Raw genomic sequence first — 23,388 nt, forward strand, 5'->3', positions numbered from 1 at the left:
TCTGATGTTACGCACAGCTACTGTGGCGCTTCATCTTTATATATTTGATATTTCTGTCTCATTATTGTGAGTTTTGGGAGTGTTGATCACTTTGGTGCGATACATTGACACCTAAAGCTTCTCTTTCATCAGCCACTTTATGAACACCCACAGGAGAAGTGAATGACACTGGTTCTACTGGCACCTTGGCACAGCGAGACACACTGTACGACATCAACCTAATAAAGTTTGGGCCACGACATGAAGTTCGCCGTGTGCAGATTACAAGCTGAATCGCAGCCTACGACGAAATGACGTGAGTGCGCAAGAATAACACGTCGACGTGGGACCACCGGTTTTTGAGCCAAGACCAAAGATATTGCCACCATTCTTTCAAGGTTATTATTTATAATCACAATGAGTAGTTGGCATTAAAGGTTCTGCCGCCAACATCCTGATGCCAAGTTGGTCATAATGGTATGAATACTTGCTATATATGTACAAGCATAAAGTCTGACAGCTCAATGAACAACAAACTTTTATTTTTAAAAGTGCAGGATACTTGGTGATCAGTGTTTTCTACATGTTGATTAAAGCTTCTGAGGGTATGAGTGAGGATGAGTGTGTTCCTACATCGGCTCCAGCTGTCTGGTAACCTCTGGTCCTGGTCAGTCGGCCTTCGTACCTCAGAACAATCTCTCTGGCTTGCCTGTGACACACACACACACACACACACACACACACACACACACACACACACACACACACACACACACACACACACACACACACACACACACACACACACACACACACACACACACACACACACACACACACACACACACACACACACACACACACAGAGTCAATAGAAACGTTTGACGCATAGTGTAAACTTAAATCTTCAAATTGTATAAGTTCAATGAAATATTTAAAGACTATCCGTCCATGTAGCATTCAGGTTTTAAATGTCTTTAAATCTTTAAATCAGCAGTAGTAGAATCAACTGCTTGTTGATGCTTTGCACAATTGTCCACTGCTTTTTGACATGATCAATAATTAAAAAAATAGTAAATAAAAAATAATAATTCAAAAGAACTAACAACAACAACAACAGTGGTGTAGCAGTGCCTGAAGTAGAAGCAGGTAAATTTTGGCATTCTTTACGCAGCCCAGAAACACTTTTTTTTTTTTAGAATCAGAGGCAGGTAAGACAATTCTATTTCAGGGAAATCTGTCCATAATATTTGCTCACTGTCACATCATTTGGTTTGCTTCTTCATGACATTAACCAATTAAATCAGTGAATGGAGCGAGTACTAGCCAATTAGAAGAGTAAGGCAGGTTCATCATCTGAGAAAAAAATAGGCAGTCTGGCTCGTAGATACTGCTGAGTGGTGCATCATGGGTGATTTGGACATGAGTGGACAAGACGACGACTGGAAAGTAAGTAGGTATACACCATATACCTGCGTATACCGCTGGTCTACACCACTGCGACTGAGGGTTCATTAAGTTAACAGCAGCAGACAGGTCTTCTGAAAATGAGCCAACACAGCAGATACTGTTAATGTTGCTCACAAATGCTGTTTGTCATGAAGACTGGATTAGTTCAGTATATTAGTTTAGGAACAGTGCACTCTTCAAGACCAAAGAGATGTCTCCATCTCCAACTTCAGTTACAGTTGCTGAATTCGTAACAAAAATCATTTACTTGTATATTACAGCCGAAAGTAGAAACACCCCAGTGACACATTATTTAAAGCTTGATTCCATCCGTTGCTGTTCATGTATCTAATAATCGAACAAAGAATGAACGAGACTTGACAGCTCAGTGGAAAACAGGAAACTTCTCTCTGTTCAGATTCTAAGCAACTAAACTAAACGTGTATACATGAGCGTTAAACATGACGGACTTGCCTTGGGAAAGTTTTGCAGGACAGAAAACATTGAAACATTTTAAGAAGCTGATGCGCGTTTTTACCGTTTTGTGTGTCTGATCTGCTTTTGAATCATCTTGTGTGTTTTACAGTTTTACAACATGTTGCTGTCTTTGTAATTTACATTTTTATTGTTTCGCAGCATCAGCAGCACTCTCGTCCTTGTTATTCAGCCATTTAGGCCGGTGTACCATTTAAAGTGATAGACTGTATACAAGATGCAGCTGTAGCAGTCTCATAAATACAGGCGTGTCGAGCTACAGGCAGAATATATTTGTTCTGTTTTCACATGGGCGCCTGGTTTCTAGTTAATGTCCATTTGTGGCCAGTTAGTGCATTCTAAACAGTGGATAGTTTCACACTTTAATCTGAGCAGATAACAGTCTCGTTCTGCAAATCATAAACTAAACTAGCACATTCCTACCCCAGTCCCTCCAAAAGCAGCCACAGCAGACTGCCTCCATTAATTACAATTTATCGCTCAGAGAGGTTTCACACCTTTACAGTCTATAAGAAACCTGCTCATCCGTCCACCGCACCGGGAACAATTCAGAGACCGATCAACCAAGGCGAAGACACAAGTCAGACACGTTCACACATGACACACAACTTTCATAACTGCAAAATCAAGTTGATTGAGAGGTTTCAGACTCCAGAGTCCAAGCCGGCATGACGAAAACTTGTAAGTAAATGAAGCTCGGAGTCCCTGATTTGTGACCTGAAATGCAAGCTGTTGTTGCAGCGGGAAGAGTAATCAGTGATATTCTGCCTGAGATTAAAGAGGGTGTAGAAACGCAGACTTGCATCCCGTCCCTGATGATGGTAATAAAACCTCGGCGGTAATAAACTGCCCATATAAAGCCTGTTATCCGTGGCACATACTCAGCACATCTCTATCAGCTCCAGCTCTCTGTGCTCAGCTTCTTCTCGATCTGATAGCGCGCACGCACGCACGCACGCACGCACGCACGCACGCACGCGCACACGCGCACACGCACACGCACACGCACACACACACACACACACACACACACACACACCGTGTGTGCTTTTCATACTTCATTATTACATTTTTTTATTATGTGCTTAAAATGTTTACTTTTCTACTCTTAATATTAAAATTGTCATTTCGGTGTGGAATATGTACAAAAAAACTTTCCCAGCACATTAAACTGTGTAATTGTTTGTGACATATAAAGGACACACGTTAACTGTAATTTTGATGATTAATAATTAAGGCCTAATTAAGGCACATAAGTGAAACTAAGGCCAAATTTACACAACGTTTCAAGTAAAAAAACACATTGTTTTTGGTTCAAAGAAGTTTCAGGTTTACAGGGAAGGTTTTTGAACATGATGTCTGTTTACACACATACTGTATATGGAGGAAACACTGAAAATGATGTAGTTAGTATGCCAGGCTACCAGGTGGCACTATTGGTTGTTTTTGTAACGAAATCACAAACACAATACCCTATCAATATTAACAATGGGAAAACACAACTTTACTCCTTTTTTTTTTAATACTGTTCAGAAAATGTTGAGCTTTTCAGTTGAACACTCAGCAAGTAGAGCGCCCTCCACATTTACCAGTTTATTCAACTGCATTTATTTTTTAATTCAAGTTTAAAAAAATGAGTGCCAATTTTGGACTTGTTTTCAGAGTGCTGCTTGCTATTTCCTTTGCCTGAGTGCTGCAGATTCACAAACATTTGACTGTAAAGACGAAGAAAGAATGACACAATGATCAGCACGGGTAGTAGCTACCCCTAAAAAAATATTTTCAAGAAAGTCCATTCAAAAAGCCAGAGGAGCTTGATAAGGATTTGGACTGATGCTGGAGCTCAGAGCGTCAACCGACTTCAGACAAACATGGAATGAACCTAAAGTCCCACAGTCACAGTATCTGAGCCCTTATCAGCCGGAAGCAGCATCAGAAGAGGAAAAGAGGAGCTAAATCAAAGTCCTATATTCACATGGAAGTCAGTGCCGGCGATCACGGTCCCACAGTTGAAATTTACCTTCGCCGCGATATACAACTCAAAAGACTGAATACACTGCAGTAAATTCCATGTCTCCAAGGCCCGTGCATTCACGCTCCGCCTCGCTCCCCCTAGAACACGTTGATGTATTTCACCGCATTGCTTTAACATTATTTCATAGCTGTTGACAACAGGGCAGACGTCGGAACCGCACAATTAAAGAAAAAAACAACAACAATATTTCCGGCTGTGGTAATCCAAGCAATCCAAATGAGGTGACGGCTACTTAAGGAGCTTGAGCTTGGAAAAAAAATAAAGGGAGCTACTTAGACTAAATGAATGGGCTGCACACGTTTTGCAACATTTACACAGCTAAAAAAAAAATGAATATGCTTGTTTTCATATAAAAAGAAAAGAAAGAAAGTTGGATTGTTATTACAGTGAGTCTAAAACTTAAAACTTCCTCGTCCCAGAATATGGAGAGGCAGTCGAAGATCTGTTGTGTAAATGGACCAACAAGAATCAACAAAAATGTTCAGTTTTCCCTTGAAAACAAGTCTAAACAGTCAGCAGGTACAATTTGGTTGAACAACAGACTCCCTGCATTTCCAATATATATATATATATATATATATATAAAATTAGAAATGATTTAATTCGTTTTTTTCTTATTTTTTTGGTATAAAGGCCATGATTTGATTGAGTCAACATTCAATCGTAATTCATTTATTTATACCATTTTGAAGTTTCTCTCACGATATCCACGACGCATCAGCATCCAGAGCTTTAATCATAAGTCACACCCAGACTGTTTACAGGAATAAGTAAAGCAGCATTAAACTTGAACGGTTTAATGTAAGAGTTAAAAGTATTTTTTAAAAAAGGTGTACTTAAGGACTTTGAGCTTGCGTCTCATTGGCCAGGGTCGTGTCCGGATATTGGCGATGATCTCTTTCTGGTACTGAATGTTCTGGAACATCTCCTCCGGGTCGTTGCTCTCCGCTCGCTCATCCTCTTTGTCTTCATCATCTGAAAGGCTTCACAATGAGACACAATGGAAAAATGAAAAAGGAGGACTGTTGTTACTTTATGGAGTACTTAGATACATTGAAACACCTCAACAGCTTGATGGTTACATTGTATTCTACATACCAGCTTATCTACCTTTGTAAAAAAAGAGTCATATAAAGACAATTATATGGTTAATAAAACATCTACGGACACAACATAGACTTGGATAAAGATTTTCACTGAAATTAATTCAATTTCAGAAAAAACAGATTATCTTTCATTTCTAAATTTATTTGCAAAACTGTAATGTTAATTTTTTTTTTAGAGTAAAGTTAAACATAATCACCCTGGTAAGATTTGACTTAATTATATGGGGTCACTTCAACTTGTAATTTGTAAACTAAAATACTCTGGACGTTGTTATTTACTCACTGCTTCACCTTCTCTCCCTGAATGCGAAGCAGAAAGGATTGCTTCAGCAACCCGTCAGAATTGAGTTACATCGACATATATTATAGTAGAAACCTTTAGTTTGTTGCATTTCATGCTACAACAACATGATTTAAAAGTGCTTAACCACAGAACACACAAATACAGGTACAATGATTAAATGCTATAAGAGCAGGGGTGTCAAACATAAGGCCTGTGGGCTAAACTCGGCCTGCAAGAGGCTCCAATCCGACCAAACCACCAAGCAAAGTGTGAAAACCAAAGAAAATATAGATTTTTTTTTTTTTTTTACATAAACACATATCATAAGAGTAGTGGACACAACACAACACTGAGACCTGAGCTGAGATATCGGTGATGCTGCCATGAAAGACCTGGTTGTTATCAAACTGGCCTGAGAGCCATGGTGTCAGGGGGAGTTTGTAAAAACACCCATAATGCAACAGCTTTAGGAGAATGATTTCTTTTTTTTTGACATTTCACTGTGTTTTGCACCAGAAGGTTTCATTGAAATTGGTGTTGAGATTGTACGCATTTTTTGGTAATAATTGTTTGCTGTTGCGGAAATATAGACATTTCCATCATGTATACTCTGCAACACAACAACAAAACTTTATAACTTTAAATTTAAAGGATATTTTGGCACCAATTTACTGGTTTACTAGATAAACTTTGGCTGAATGTGGCGCCTGATTTCAAATGTGTTGGACACCCCTGATGTTCAATAACATAAGAATCTGCATCAACATTGCAACTTACTCTGTTCTAATGAGCTTATATTATGCTATAATGTCATTTTTCCAATATGAAACATCCTATATTTTGTTCCGATTTTTGACAAACCTGGTCTAGACCCATAAGTTTAAGAGTGCGATGATATCCGGTACGATAAGAGTTGGTACTTGATGTGAGACCAAAGCTTGTGTGGCAGCTTCCTGCGGCTCCTTCATGAGGCTGATGACAGAAGTGCTCGCAGACTCAAATGGATTTGTGGTGACCTCAGTCTTTACTGGCAGTGCCAGTAAATAAGACGACGATCCATTTATCCATGCATATATATTTTACCAGTAGCTGTCCAGATTCGTGCTGAAGCCACCTGACTGAGTGCAACAGCGGCAGTAATGGAACAATCCTGGAATTAAACATGTCAATCAATCTGCCCTCTGCTCATCACTGAATGGTGACGGGGAAATTCATTTTCAATTTTTGGTGGAACTCTTCTCACTTTGAGCATCAAATTTCAAAATAATGGACTTTGTTTTTAACATCTTCTTTCACCTCTTTTTAATAATTAATTAAATGTGGAATTTAAACGTTGTGCTTTAAATAGTGCACTTTAATATACACATTTTGTTTTTATTAAATGATATTAGTTATAAAAATCAACCACTTCATCTGATGCAAAATTCAGTCCTCTCCAGACACACATATGCAATCCAGTGTTCTTCCTTTATCGTTTCACTTTACTCAGGTTGGCTGCTCTTTTCTTTAAAAATTGACTTTAACTGTTTCACTGTTTATAAAATCTCTTCATGCATCAGTGAGTACATAAATCCAAATATTCAAAATCTCAAACTTAGACCTTCGAATTCATCACTGGCCTATATTAATTATTGTTCTTTTCATATTTTTCACCTTTTGCCATTTTAGACTTTTTTTTTTTTTTCATCATGGCTCTGATGGCATTTATGATTGTAATATAATTTGCCTACTTTGTGAAATTATTTTGTGGAAGGTTATGTTTTTGGTATTTCTGCTGTATGTGTAATGAACCTAGTGTAAATGCCCAATCTGCCCGATTTGTAACCACGTAAATGAATAGAAATGAAAAAGTGCTCATATTTCTGATGCAGCTGTAGAAATGAAAAAATATTAATGTGATACTAATGTTTTAAAGATTTCACATACAACTCACCTGTCTACTCTAAAATGTGATTTTATAATTTTATGACCCGATGTTAGTCTGTTTTAGTAGTTATTTTAATTAATTTTTGGGGTCTTTAAATACTAATTTCAAGTATGATTTCTTTTTTTTACAATGCTGATACGTTTAAATGTATCTATATGGTTGTATGTATTAAAATGACCTATATCTTTTACTCAACTTGCAATGATTTTAATTATGAAATTGACATATTCTATGATTTTTCATATTCATGTCATGCATGCTTTGTTCTCAATGGTTAATACAATTGCTCTGGATATTTGTTATTTGTTTGTGCAGATTTGTAGACGTACACGTTCAAATACTTTTTACTTCAAATCTTCTTTCAAAGCTTCTTTTTATAATTGTGAGAAATGTGCCATGTAAAGAAAGATTCCTTAATGAGACTTGAGCTTGAGGACCAACTCATTCCAGGCACTTCTATATCCAGTCCAGCTCCACTCCAAAGTTCAAATTCAGCGCTGGGAAGTGACATGTCAGCCTTCATACCTACAGTACATGTGTTTCTTCATGGTAAAGCTTTAATTAAAGACTTAAACTCAATCATGACTAAATGGATAATAAGGTGGACGGGACAGAATGTCCCTGGATAGAAGCGTAGTAACAGCACACAGGAAACTCTTTGTAGTTTTCTCTGGTGATTCGATTTCCTACATGACTAATTGTATAACCGACAGGAGGCCAATTAAAGCTCAGAGAGATGGCACCCTTAAAGTTGAGACTCAGACAAACCAAAAAGAGAAGCACAAAGGATTCCTGATAAAAGTACTCAAAGAACAGCAGAAGGAGAGGACTCACCCTTGCTGGTCCTGGTAAGATGAATAAATCCTTCTGGAGTTCTTCCTGATGCTCTTGTGCCTCTTGGCAGCAGACAGAGACCTGCTGCTCCCAACCAAAGGTTCAGACACTGTACTCATGCTCTCTGCAGGTCAGTGTGTGGGCAGACGCAGACCTGCTGCTCAGCCTGACTCCTACCAGTGAGTGTGAGTGTGTGTGTGTGTGGTGTGTGGTGTGTGTGTGTGGCTGGAGATACCTGCTGCTCTGGAGCTTCACACAGCAGCACAGAGTGGAACACACACACACACACACACACACACACATCTCACCAGTCCAATCACAGCTTGGACTGACTGCTTAAAGGGCTAGTAACACACACACACACACACACACACACACACACACACACACACACACACACACACACACACACACACACACACACACACACACACACACACACACACACACACACACACACACACACACACACACACACACACACTAATTAATTAATTTCCTGCAGACCTCCACCAGCTAACCTTAACCATATATTCTCCTTGCGTCACCTTGAGCTTAGCCAGAGAGCGTCAGGGAAGGCGCAGCAGTAGAAAACAAGCGTGGGGTCAGGGGGATGACTTTTCCAAAGAGAGAACTCAGCTTGGTCTGGACTCAACTCAAACTTATGGTCATCAGGGCCAACTATGATGGGACACTTGTTGTCTCCTCCTTACTTCAAACTCTGTCCTTGCTGTGGCTTCTCAGGTGGTTTGCACCAGGTATGAGCCAAAAACACATATTTTTACCTAGTACTGCAATTCTGATCTTTTTTTTTTTAGCATTGTGTTGTCTGGGAAGGTATTACTTGACTTCTCTCCTGCATCTAATCCTAAACCTTTCAGTGTTTTAATAAGGTATGGTGAGGCAGGTTCGTTGGCCCTTTTCACCAATGCTCTTTTGCCCATTCTCCCGTTTTCTGTGTTACTTTGGGTTCTTTTCCTCCCTTGTAGCTCATCTTTGGGCCAGTGGTTGCTTAGAGAAATGGATTTGAGAATGGAAGTTCACAGGTTCAAATTTCACTGCTGACATGTTAAGCCCGAAGGTCCCTGAGCAAGGCATTTGGCTCTAACTGCTCCTCAGGTGCTACAGTATACCATGGCAGTCACTGCTCCTTGCATAGTTATACTATGAATAGGATGGGTCACGTGCAGATAAGTAATTTCCTCAAGGGAATCAAGAAAGCTTCATGTTTGTTTTTTAGTATAATATTTTACCTGTCCTTTTAATTTCTTTATTTAATAAATCAAGCATAATTTTATACCAATCAACCTAACCCAATACACCCACATACCCACCCTCCCATATTCCAGTGCATTTCTCACAACATGTGTCTAGCCTATATGGATTGAACCCTACAACAACTTCCTTGGAGAGGGTATATAAGACCGACAGTTTGTTTTGAGGAATTCTTTGAGGTAAGGAGGTGGGGCAGCACTGCTGGTATTGTGGCGGCTGGTTGCAGGTTGGATTCCTATTTCCGCATGCTGACATGTACTTGAGCAAGACACTAAACCCCAAATGTTTCCCAATAGACTGATAGCCTCCATTGCTGCGTGTGAATGGACGGATGTGATCAATGATGTAAAGCGCTTCGGGACTGCTCACACAAAACGCCATAGAAATGAAGTCCATTTAAGAAAGTGTCCAAATATCATAGTGTTCATTGTGCAGGTGCCATGAAAAGCAACAAGAACTTCCCCCGCCTTTTCACAATACAGAGACTGATTCATATTTTTTGATCCAGCCATTAGAAGTCTGCGCGCCGTAATGGTGGGATGTGCCGTCTGTTCCTTTGGCTCCTGACTCTGCCCGGTTACCAGGAAAGCGGAGGGGGGAGAGGATTATGGGAAGGACCACAGACACTAAATGAGACATTGACGGCCAGACAGCTGTCTCATGTTTAATTGCTGTTTTACCGGACTCTGCGGACGACTTCTGGCCACTGTCGCTTTTTTCCCTGAACAGGAGTCGCATTTCACAACTCTGCATAGAAAACCTGGATGTTTAACTCAAACAAATATCTTGAGAGACTCAAACAGCAGCCGGAAGCTTGTAAATAAGAATTGCACCAAAAATATATGTCTGCTTGTTGTGTGGACTGACAGGTTGTAAGGGATCCGTGGAATATTAATTGAAGTTAAAAGATAGGCCCCGTTTACACGGTGTATCCGCAAAACTTTCTTCACTTTTGGGGGGTCCGTTTACACGACACCAGTTTGCGGATGCACTGTATCAAAACGCTGCCACTGCATATGCACACCTTGGCCATAGTGGTTCTGCACATGTGTCAGTTGATGAGCAATAACAACAACGTTTACCTCCAGTGTCATGACTGCCAGTCCATCTTCGCCTGGAACCTGGTACTTTTATAGTTGAGAAACACCAGTAAAAGCAATCAACTTTGTCATCTGTACAAATGTCCATGTACTCCCATTGTTAATGTTTATAGAGCATTGTACTCTACCTGCTCGTGGTCCTACAATAAAACAACATCAATTTCAGTATCTCTGTGTTTCCGTGTAAACGGGCATCGTTTTCAAAATGTTGCTGTGTAAACGAGAAACTTTTGTGAAACAACAACACAAAAACACTCATTCACCAGTAACATAAAGCTACTTATTGTGAAGTTAGTGCTGAAAAACGAGGCAGTTGTCCTGTATTCTATTACAAAATCCATCCATTTTGTATCCCATTCTATCCAGTCCAGGATTGCGGGACATTGGAGCTGATTCCAAGCAAACAATGGCCAAAGGTCATGGGCAGGTAGTCAAAGCATTACAGGGCCGACAACAAGAAACTGATTGCCCGAAGATTTGGTCCCACAGTTAGGCTCAATTGTGTGTTTTTTACACCAGGAGGAAACCCGAGTACCTGGAGGAAACATAACCATGCACAGGATGGACATGCACACTTGCACACACCACAGACCTAGCGGTCCTCTGACAGAGACACTAACTAGCAATCCCAATGAAAATGTTAGGGCCACAGCTTTTACTTTTATACAAGTCCTTTCACATGATTTCGGCAAACGTCTATTTTCCGAATTTACTTCACCAAAAGAACTACAGTATGATTTCAACACTCTCTGTTGAACTAAAATGTCTGGTCTCCTAAAAAGCATATGGTTTCACCTCTTCGGTGTGGTTAACAATAAGTATGGACAGTGTGGCAGTGTATGAGGCCAGTCTTGTAACCTGAGCTTTACTGTACAAATGACCTCATCATCCTCTGAGCATCAACCTGGGCAGACTGCGACCTTGCTGAGAGTTAGAGGTTGGACTACCAATCACACACAAACACACACGAGTGCCAGCAGGTGTTAATGATACTAGCCCAGGTTGTCGTCGTCCATACACTGCACTCCGTGTCTTTGATTTATACCAGTCATATAAGTTGTTCTCATTGTCTGAAATTCTGCAGATACTTTTGTGGTCACCTGTACAAAGATCATCCTCTTCCACAGTTGATTGAGTTGGGACAAACCTCTGCCGTGAATCGTGGAGCTTGTGTACACAACCTGTGAGCGACTCCCCAGAGACCAGAACAATCGTTTCAAAGTGCATTTGCTCATGACGATAATACGATGAACACTTAGCTTTTGTTGCCGTTAGAGCTTCAACCTCTTAGATTTTCTAAAATAGAATCATAATGGGTGGAAATGATTGAATTTATGGACACTTAGTTTTCTATTCTTTTGTGACCTGAGCTGAGATGTTTTGACAATGTAATGTTGCCAACATTACCGATTATTCTGATCGCACACATACAACTGACCTAACCTAACCCAAACCTATAAAGTTCAAACTTTGAAGAACCAAAATCTGGACTTGGGCGTCCTGGGTATTTAGAAATGTCTACAGGCAGAACAATCAGGGGCCTCATCCACACTACGGAAACATAAAAAGATAAAACGGGAAGCACAAAATATTTGACAAGATATTAAACAGGACAATGGGAGGAGGTAATGTCTGGATTAAGAGGGCAATGCATTGTAAACCGTATGAGAAAAGACACCATAAGAGACTAACACGACTCTATTTCTAATCATATTCACTGTATTTCCTTCAGTGAGGTATTTCTGCCACATCACTCAAAGAGGCGATTTCCTTTGGGCTTATGTTTGATCTTCAACACCATCTGACAATGTATTTTGCTCCTCATGTAGACGGATGTCCACAAGAGATTCTTTCTTAACGGTTCTAAGAACTGAAACAGGCATGATTATTTCATCTATACCAGCTTTACATAAACTTAAGAATCAAACCAGGAGTATCCTCGCTGTGAGGAATAATCTAAAACACCCCCCATGTATCTGTAGACTGTTGGCTGTGTATTATTATAACATGAACGTTAAAAGGGGCAATTTCTTAACTAGTGACTCTCAAAACTCCGGTCAATTTGAATAGAATATGACAGCAGTGTCTGACCCTGTTGTGGATTCTTGTTAGGTTTTCTTAGGAGCTTGATGATCATTAGATTCACTTGTGTTGAAGCAGAGGCCCTCCAGGACTGGACCTAATGTTTGTCTCTGACTCTGTGTTTTTGACAGTCTATGAGCTTTTCTACTAATCTATTTTCGCAAATCGAACACTTTTTCTTTGCCTCGTTCCCAGCCCTTGTTCTTTCTTCCTGTGTTGACCTTAGTTTTGTTCCACTGTTTTCTACTACGTTTTGGTTACCAACCTCGTCTTTCAATGAACTATGCCTTCACTAAGTGTCAGCTGGGGTTGGTGCCTACACTCCTTTACCATGAGCTGGATGAAGTGATACAGAAAAGGAAGATGGATTTTTTTTAAAGATCATTTTTAACCATTTTTACCAAATCATTTTCACAATAGCGACAAGAAATCACAAGCTGAAGTGGAGTCAGGAGGTGATCAGATGCTGAACCTTTAATGTATCTAAATCATATCAAACTGGAACAAACACACTGACCAACAGTTCAAAGCAGCTATTTGCAGTGTAAAACCTGATCAGTTCATTGAACTAAAAAAAAAAAAGTGAAACTAATTACATCAAAAATGTTAAGTGCCACAACTCAGAACATTTAAGTAGACGGAAATGATCATTTTCAAGAGGCACTGACTTCAACAGTCATTGATATTATGAGTTCTGTTACTTGAATTTTCTTTGTCAAATTAAGTCAAACGCATTCAGTGTGGGTTTAGATTTGGCAGCAGTAATAACTTCATTCCTGCCTTTTTAACCCCAACAACTTTAGATTGTTCAGTTTGGCTTTACAACTGTGGTGTTGTTAATGATCCAGAATAATAACAATAAATATTTATTTATTACAACATAATCTTATCTAAACTCTAATGTTAAATCAAGAATAAGAATAAGAATAATAGATTTTATTCGTAAACACACTTTACATTTGAACAATCTCAAAGTGCTACATAAAACAAGTAAAGTTTAAAATGTATGTAAAAATCAAACATTTATCATGTTTGAAATAAGTCAAGAAACAATGAATTTGAGGCCACATTCCTGAAACAAATAAAGATTAAGATCAAATAAAAAGCAACCACTGCAAAGCCAACTGTGAATATCTATTAGCTTGACATTAATGCAAATGCATCATTTATATCCGTGTCAACCTTCCCACTTTTAAGGGAGAGAACTAAATCTGAATAACGCTCCAGTGGAAAATGATCAGAGGCATATTACTGTCGAGCTGTGCAAAGCCATCTGCTTAGAAAAACAAATCAATAAAATGTACCAGTGAGCATCCTTCTGCGTGGACATTATTTCACAAGTCCTATTAATCAGCGGAGCTCTGCAGCATTATGGGGCTGCCTCCTGTTAGTGATGGCAGACACTGCAGTTCACCTGCCTCTGTCTGGACTAATGCAGCTAAAGGACGCCCTCTGGTTGTGATATCAAGTTCCTGCTGTTAGTAGAGAAATATGAAGTGGGTCCACAAATAACATCCAGTTAGTCCCAACCTTTTTTCTTCAGGGAACCAAATTATTAAGACTGTAAACCGAGGCGACACCACCACACTACTGTATAAAACAGAAGCTGAAGGAACCTCATAACACACTACAGAATGTGTGAAATCATTTCTTTATAATATTTGTAATAATGACTTCCTTTTTCTCTGAGGATAAACTCTTTGGGTTTACACCAGTGTTTGGTGGACTGGACCCACTTCGGTTTGCAGTTTCAAACTATTATTCACCAGTTTTTCACCACAAAATAATGAATTCAGCTCTAATTTTGTCCATTGCTTCAATGAAGCCGTATTCTATTCAACTCCCTTGGTGCACTTGCACCAGGAGCAACTAGTTTCATTTAGTACGAAAATACTGTTTAAGAGCCAAAGATGTTTGGTCCAGTATTATTTATTTGTTGATTTATTTATTTTTAAATCAATTTATTCATTTATCCATCAATCCATTTTCTTCTGCTTATCCGTTTCCGGGTCGCGGGGGTGCCAGTCTGAGCACCGTCACCCAGATCACATTGCACCGATTAAGAAAATTCCTGCAGGTGGTGAGCCCACGGGAAGGTGGCGCCCGGCGTGGGACATGAACCCACTTCCCTGAGATTGTTAGTCTCATGCTCTACCAACTGAGCTAGCCGGGGGACTTTACTTATTTATTTATAAAGGTACTCCAATTGAGACACATTTACAAGAGCGACCTCTTTTGGACAGAAGATAACATTTGGTTACAAGAATACAATCTAGAGTACAATACATACATGTAATAAATAAAAACATGCACTTTTTTTTTTTTTTTTTCTTCAAACTAACTTGTTTATCTTTTTCGGGGGATTTAACCAAGTATGGTAAGTTCCTGTTTTGTTGTTTCTTCCAAACTAACAAAGAACGCGCTCTATTTGTCACGACCCTGGTACCATGTGGTGATTAATATCTCAACAGGATTATTAAATATTTTTTGAGAAGTCCAATGAGAATTTGAGCCTATTAAGAGCTTTTTTTTTTTTTTTTAGAAGTAGTGAAAACACATACATATAATGACATTTTGTGTGTTTTTACGGCTGACTTTAAAAAGTCACAAATATAAAAAAAAAAAGACATTGCAAAAGTCTTTACCAGCATCTGAGTGGAAATTCCCCATTTCTAAATACTTAATGAATGTCCTATAAAAGGTGAAGAAGAAACAATTCATTGACGATCACTAATTGTCAGTGACCTTTGCAACAATAAGCTACAGCTGGGTAATGTGATACCACGGATCTATTTTGGAAATCCAGAGTGCCAGTGCCAACAGCATTATAATATCATCATATCACCTTCACAAGGTAAGTGGATTTTGGAGTGATTCTTCTCTCCTCGGGGGCCATGAGCTCAAACTGTGTTCACATAAAACTGTGTCATTTACAAGAAAGATGGATATTAATTTGTTTAGAGTAATATGTCAGGAGAGGATGATTTCATATCACTACAAATAGTAAAACCCAAAGAACCCAAAGTGAAGGGCAGATTGTGGCTCCAAGAATGAACCACAATGACTATTGTTGGCGGTTCGCTCACATGTCACTGTTATCATCAAGATCGGCATTAATTAGCAACTCTAGAGTCAGATAAAGGTGAAAAATCCTGCTTAAGTCTGGTTTCTTTTTCTTGTCTGTTTATCAGACAGAAGAGTTTATGATCGCAAAGCAAAAAAAAAGTACATGCATGTCTTCTTTTCTCCAATTTCCTATATGTGGGCTTTCTCGTCTCCAGCTTTTTTCCCTTTTTGTTAGAACATCTATACCACAGACCTCTTCAGGTTTGGAAAACCATCTGTAAAGATTTGTTTCCATCCATTTTGTATCAGCCCGTCAGGAGTCTTTCTCACTCTGACACTGATGCCTCTCTCTCTCCGCTCGCTCGCCCTGCTTGGTGAACTTGATTATTCAATATGGTTCCAGACCTCATTTTAGAAATCCATCGCTGATACTGATTGTTGTGAAGTAAAACAATATGTGACTAACAATTCCAACAGAAACAATCCTGTGTGGGGCCTTTGAATGTATTCAATCTCACTATCTGGATCCAGGACAAAGCGCTTACTTTAACTTTCACACAATCCAAAATCATGCATCTTAGGTGAGTTGGACTCTGTTTACTTTGTTGATATGACACAAATGGTAGTTTATTGCCACAACGCCGCCATGGACCTTTCTGCGTCAAGGTTGGATTGCAAAGTCATCGATTGCCATAACGTTAGGAGGCAGCGAATTTCTGCTGCTTCTGTCGTGACATCGCATGAAACTGGTTGGTGGAGTGTTTAATTTCTGGTAGGAGACGATGTGTCAACAAACCAAGTTTTATATTTTACCCCCAAATTTGCTCCCAATGGATGGATTGGGTGCCTTGCATGGCAGCCGCCTCCATTGGTGTGTGAAACGGGTGAATGTTACTAACGATGTAAAGCGCTTTGAGACGGCTCAATTTGTCTCCGTGGAGTTGGGTACTAAAATTAGACCTTTAGGTGAGGTTCTTTGTGTGTCTGTGTCAGGCCCCGTTATAGGCAACAACGGTGCTCAGAGCCACTGAAAATGCAACTTTAAAAAAAAAAAAAAAAACAGCCCCCAAGGTGGAACTTTTTGGAAATGTTCTGATTCCATTTCTGTGTAGACGACGGAAACCCTGCTACTGCACATGTGCACCACAGCCGTAATAAATAGTTCTTCTGCACATGTAAATGGTCAATAACAAACAACGTTTTCCTCCAGAGTGTCATGACTCCCAGTCTCTATTCGGCTGGGAGATGGTAGTTTTGTAGTTGACTGTCACCGTAATAACAATCCGACTTGGTGGTCTCTCCCTATGAATATCTGTGTGCTCTTATTGTTAATACCTACAGCGTGTGCAAGTGTGTGTGGTTTCATTATAAAAGCAATCAACAGCACCCACAAGTGGCCCAACATGAAAAATTCATGGTTTTCAACATTTCTGCTGTTGTCATGTATAAGGACATAATTTTCAAAACGTTGCCGTTTCAGCGTGAAACCATTTCTTCAATAAAAACACAAACATGATGCATTTTAATTTTAGACACTGCCGTATAAACGGAGCCTCAATCCTGTTGATGGATTACGCGTTTTTTTCCAGAGTGCACCCTGCTGGGTCAGCTGGGATAGGCCCGACCTACCTGCGACCCTAATTTGAGCGAGATAGAGTTGATGGATGGACATGAGGTCTCTGAGGCCCCGTTCACACGACAACGAATACGAGTGTATCTGCAAAATCTTTCTTCACTTTTGGGAGGTCCGTTTACACGATTTCTACTTTTTTCCCACAGTTATGACAGAATCCAGTTCACTGCTGTCCTTTTATGGATAGAAAATGGATGGAGAAAGGTTTTTAGAGTGCTCGGCCCTTGGACCATGCACCATCAATGGCTTGCTCAAAGAAAGATTGAAGTTACTGGAGACGGCTGCTCTTGCACCCCCCCACACACTCTGGGATATCTACAGTAAAGTGCCTCATGTTTAGCCTTATCGGATAGCAGACATCAGCGAAGAGTAATAAATGGAGACTCCCCTGCACCGTGTAACTCCAACAGAGTCTGCGAGCTGCTCTCCTGTTAGTAAGGCTTCATTATACTCACTATCGTCCAATTATACTGAGCCCGAGGCGGCGGGCCTGTGCTGTAGGCCTGCTCAAATTAAGATAAATTGGCTGTAAAAGATTTAACAAAACACGCCAGAGACAGACCAGACGGGGAGTACGACTCAGTCTGGACTTTCTCTGCAGTTCAGCTCTGCTGCTCCTCATTTCTCTGCGTCTGTCAGTAGTGAGAGGTGCGACCGTGACTAATGACTGATGTGTGAGCATGTGTATTTATTACGGCTGTGGGGACTTGGAATCTCCTCACACAGTCAAATGAAAGGGATTCCTCATCCTTGGAGAGACAAAAAAACAGGTTTGTTTAAGCGAAGTCAGTACAATATGTTTTAGTCAGGTTAACCCTTTATAGGACACTGACACAGTTAAAAAAAAAGGACAACAGGAGATGTTACAATACATGGTTTTGCACAATGTATAGTTTAAGAAATCTAGACCAGACAATCTCAGTGGATGTTTTTAAAAAGCTTTCACAACACTGTTGTCTCATCACCACATGGTACTAGTTGTCATGAGAGCAATTTCATGTTTGGTATTCTCTGTATTCCTGAATTGTTTTTCCTGTTTCCTGTGTGTTCCCTCTCTTCCCTTTTTTCTCTTATGTCTTGTGAGTCCACATGCGTGCTCCCTTTTTCTGATTACCTCTAAGTGTTTTCACTTGTCTCTTGTCAACCCCATCTTTCCAGTGGGTGGATACCAAAGTACTGAGGCCTCGTTTCCACAGCAACGTTGTTTTTTGCGTTTTTGTTTTAGAAAAGTTTCACGGTCGCACTGCAGTCATGCTGGAAACGATGTAGTTAGCGTGCCAGACCACGAGCTGTTTTTGTAATGAAACCACGCACATGCACACACTGAAGAATACGCCATAAACGATAACAATGGTGAGTACACGGACATTAGAGTAGAGCAGTTGTCTCCCAATGGGAAAGTTGTAGGTTTGATTTCCATCTCCTCCTGTCCACATGCCAAAGTGTCCTTGAGCAAGACACTGCTCCCAATGGATTGACAACGCCTTGCATGACTGCAGTCTCCACCGGTGCATGAATGTGTGTGTGAATGAGTGAATGTGATTAACGATGTAAAGTGCGTTACGACTGCTCACGCAGTTGAAGTCCATTTACTCAAGCATGAGCGGAACGGCTATTCACTACAGCTGTGGTGCACAGTCGCAGCGATTCAGAAAAGGGGCATTTTCCTCAATTTACTCCTCTGGAGACGGAGTCAAAGTAGTTTCAAAAGGTCCACCTTCGGAGCCGTTTTTAAAAAATTCCATCTTCCAGTGATTCTTTCCACCTGTGTTTTGTAGATGAACCCCAACGTGTAAAGGAAGTTTGCCATTTTCATGTGAAAATGTTGTATGACATGGGCTTTTGTTGAACTCAACCCTTTATTTCAATAATTGTTTGCATTTTTAAAATAAACTCTAAAGCCCTTGCTGTGTCAGTGCAATCTGAAACCTGCAGGAACTCTGCTTATGTTGAAAATAGATTAACTCAGTGGTATACAAATTGTGGGGCGTGCCAACCCACTGAGGGGTTCAGCAAACTTCAGAGGCACCACAGGAAACAAAATACAATCATCTGGTTCGCTAACTTTACTTGTGCTCGGGGCACAATGCATCAATTTATGGGCACGACGATTACACTGGACAGCTCGCTCAGTTGGTAGAGCATGAGACTCGCAGTCTCAAGGTAGTGGGTTCATGTCCCACGCTGGGCGCCACCTTCCCGTGGGCTCACCACGCGCAGGAAAGCTTCTTGATTGGTGCAATGTGATCAGGGTGACAGTGCTCAGACTGGCACCCCCGCGACCCGGAAACGGATAAGCGGGTGAAAATGAATGAATGATTACACTGGCAGTCATTTACAAGAAAGTGCTTGTTACTCAGTGGGAGACCATTCAGACTATATTACTCAGATACTTACATTTGGTCACCAAGCCAGTTCAGGTGCAGGTAAACCTCATGAAATCAACAGTTTATTGTCTGATATAGTAAAAACATAGATATAATGTTGAGATAATGACGTGGAAAGAGCTTTGTATGGTCTACAGTGATGTTATTTCAATTCTAAGTTTGATGCCTGTATATCTTATTCTTTTAAGATGGTAACCTGTTTTGCAGTTTCTGGACAGTGAAGGAATGATTGAGGAAAAAAAAGACAATAATAGACTATAAGTGTGAAAAAATTAGAACGTGTGAAAACACAAGGCTGAATGTAATGACATTTTTATACAATTCACAGTTTTTACTTTAAACACTTCAAGTGTTTGAGGAATAAAGTTTGCACTACAATTGATCTAAAATGACAAAAACAATATTTTCGCTCTGTGTTGTTTGTGTGGCTTGAGTTTAGGAAAAAGTCATGACACTCTGGAGGCTGCTATTTTTGTAATCACAGTTGCAGTGTTTTCAAAAAATTGCATTTTCCCTCGTTTACATGGACTTGGAGCGCTTTGAAAAAGTTCCATTTTGAGTGACTTTAAGCATCATCATCATGTAAGTGGACATCCAAAACGCAATGGAAGTTTTCTATTGAAAATGTTGTTATGTACACGGGCCCTAATCGGACCAAACTTCACAAGTCTGAAAAAAAAAAAAATAATACTTTCTCGGCCCGTTTACACGACAACGAATTAGAGTGTATCCACAAAACTTTCTTCGCTTTTGGGGAGGTCCGTTTACATGGCACCAGTTTGCGGATGCACTGTATCCGCAAAGTTTTTAATCCGGCTCCCAAAATGGAAAGATTCCTTCACGGAGCAAATCCCTCCTGCAGAGACTGCCCCGAGGCAACAGAGCCTGTTACTGCGCATGCACCTCCCTCCTGCTCATTCAGTTGTAAACAAACATGGCGGCCGCGTACTGGTACGACTCACGGTCCATATTCTAGTTTTATCGTCCAGATCAGTAATTTAATAGTTGAGACTCACCCCTGATAGCATCCGATGTGTCATCAGTCCATGCGGATGTCGGGTGCTTTCCATTTTCTTCATGTTTATAGTGTCTCGTTCTCTGCACACACGTTTGTGTAGTTTCATTACAAAATCAAGCAACTGCGCCCTCCAGTGGCCCGGCATACTAACTCCATCATTGTCTCTGTGTCCGCTGCTCCAGTGTAAACACACTCCTTTTGTTTTTTAGCGGATTAGGTGTTGTCACGTGAAACGTTGTCGTGTAAACAGGGCCTTAGTCATAAAGACTCTTCGCTCTTTGTCCAAGTTCATGTACTGAAGAAGCCAGTTGGATAAAGGGGCGAAACATCTACCGAGACATATGACCAGTTGACCTGACCTTGAAACTCTGGATTTCTTTCAGATGAGGATGCAGGAATGAGAATGAGAAAAAAACACATTTACTTGTTTGTGCTTGGCATCTTTAAGTTTTTCGGAGTAAAAAAAAAAATCCCCTAACTAAAGACGGTTGTTCCCTTGTCATGGCCTGTCAATGGTACCTTTGGCAGGAAGACACCAATCCCTCCAACTTCCTCCTTTGGAAGGCAGGAGATGCAATGGTATTTATATCAAAGTACTGACCGTACACTCACTGAGGAACTGCACTGCCTTTATCTCTTAAGAAAATACTTCATTCAGTTTTTCCCTTCATGTTTTGCCCTGGGTCTCACCACTAAATGGCAGCAGAGAGCTGAATATGGCAAGCTCTGCTTTCTACATCTTCTACACACATTGTAGACTCACATTTTATATATATGCTTTTTTTTAATAAACAAAGATTGTTAAATGGAACCCAGAAAAAGGAACTATTGCATCTATATTCTATCAAGAACAGAGTAAACTTGTAAATAACAAGGTGAAATCAAAGTTGCTGTGTTTGTATTTTTCTAATAGATTAAGAAGTCAGAGTAGCAAGCTGATTATGCTTCCAGAGGACGACATGTTCAAACAGACTGAAACGACTCCAGTCGCCTCGCTTGGAGACATGAAAGAGCCGAGTGAGTCGGAGGCGAGAGCCAGTGAACTCTCAGTAAACCCTGTTTCTTCATCTTCAGAAGGAATGACAGAACAATGAGGGAGGAGGAGGAGGAAGAGGAGGAAGAGGAGGAGAAGGTCTCACGTAAGACACACATCAGTGTCCCTCCACACTGTGACTGACTGATCTTCATCACAGTGAACCATCTTTTTAAGTATTTATACTTTTTTCTTTTTTTTTTAATAATCTAATAAGTGCATGACAAAAACTAAAAACAAAGAAATTGCGACCGCACAAGACATCAATGTGATGCCTTCAGAGAAAAAAAAAGAGAAGAACTGCTCTGTGTGTTGATTATAAGTTTAAAAGTCAAGTAAAAGTGGTGCTAAATAACAGTGACAGTCTCAGATTATAGTGTATTGAAGTACTGCTGCGCTTAAGTGCACTTTCATTGTGATTATACTGGCAATTTCAACTGTTTCTTCCTGTGTGTTGAGACTGCTTACAGTTGGGGAATTCCCATGCCAACAGACTGATGTCTGAGTGAAGGAGAGAGGATACACATCAAGCAGCTTGATTCGGCTGGCGGGCTCCTTCTCAATCCACTGTATGGTAACAGCGCCAAAGTCTTAGATAGAGAGTTCTCACAAGAATGAGATACAGGAATCGTTAAAATGTTTTTGGATTAAAAAGCTTCCAGATTAATCAGACACATCTTAACTTTTCCACTTAACAGAAGTTTCATCTTTTCATTATTTTCGTCTGTGTCTGTGGCTCATTTGGTAAAGTGTTATCTTTGAACCCCATAAGCTCATGGTTCGACCTTTCTTCCTGCCTCGTCCACGTGTTAAAGTGTCCTATAACAAGGGGAAGGACTCATAAGAAGCACAGGGGACAGGGGAGGTGCAGCAAGTGGCCAACATAGCCATGCTGTCGAGACAAAAATCCAAAAAGTCCAAACACAGAGAAAAGCCTGGAGCACAAGAGATGGGACACAACCATCCCTGAAACACAGACGAACCGTCAAACAAGGCACACAAGAAAAGCTCTAACATATATTAAACCCACCAGGTGAAGACAATCACACACTCAGACTGGTGAAACACATCAGGGCAGGGAGAAGCAATCAGACATGACAATAACAGAAGAAAATAAACGTGAACCATGACAACAATCTCACCATGACGTGAGACAGCTAACCACTACTCCATTGTGTAACCCCTTTTATTTATTTATCTATCTATCTATCTATCTATCTATCTATCTATCTATCTATCTATCTATCTATCTATCTATCTATCTATCTATCTATCTATCTATCTATCTATCTATCTATCTATCTATCTATCTATCTATCTATCTATCTATCTATCTATTGATTTGTTTGTTTATTTACTTACTTTCCTCATTAAGAAGTAAATATAGTGTTTCCTCAGTAATCTCCAACACATCACATGTTCTAGTGTAAATATGAATAAATTGTACGGTGACGAGGAGATGGCCTTAAGTCCAGATTCTCCTGGGACTTGGTAGTTTTATCGTTGACAGTCAGCATAATAATAATCAAGCTCGGTCGTCTGTCCATAGGAATATCCATGTACTCGTGTGTGTGTGTGTGTGGTTTCATTACAAAAAAATCAACGGCGCCAAGTCGTGGCCTGACATGCTAATTACATCTTTTCCAGCGTGTTTGTCGTTTCCATTTAACGGTTTTTAAAATGTTG

The 23,388-nt window shown here is 40.1% G+C and overlaps 1 protein-coding gene across 1 annotated transcript in view; it reads right to left on the reverse strand.

Moving 5' to 3' along the window:
* The window catches only part of tmc3 (transmembrane channel like 3), a gene marked incomplete at both ends in the record, with an annotated part of 29,410 nt that extends 21,183 nt beyond the window's left edge, over positions 1-8,227 (reverse strand). The window contains 3 exons of the mRNA XM_080458830.1: positions 613-688; positions 4,795-4,941; positions 8,109-8,227. Coding sequence (XP_080314956.1) covers positions 613-688; positions 4,795-4,941; positions 8,109-8,227 — 342 coding nt within the window. The remainder of the gene's footprint in view (positions 1-612; positions 689-4,794; positions 4,942-8,108) is intronic.
* Positions 8,228-23,388: the final 15,161 nt, after the last annotated feature.

Source organism: Lipophrys pholis, assembly GCF_963383615.2.
Source record: "Lipophrys pholis genome assembly, chromosome: 2".
NCBI classification, from domain to species: domain Eukaryota; kingdom Metazoa; phylum Chordata; class Actinopteri; order Blenniiformes; family Blenniidae; genus Lipophrys; species Lipophrys pholis.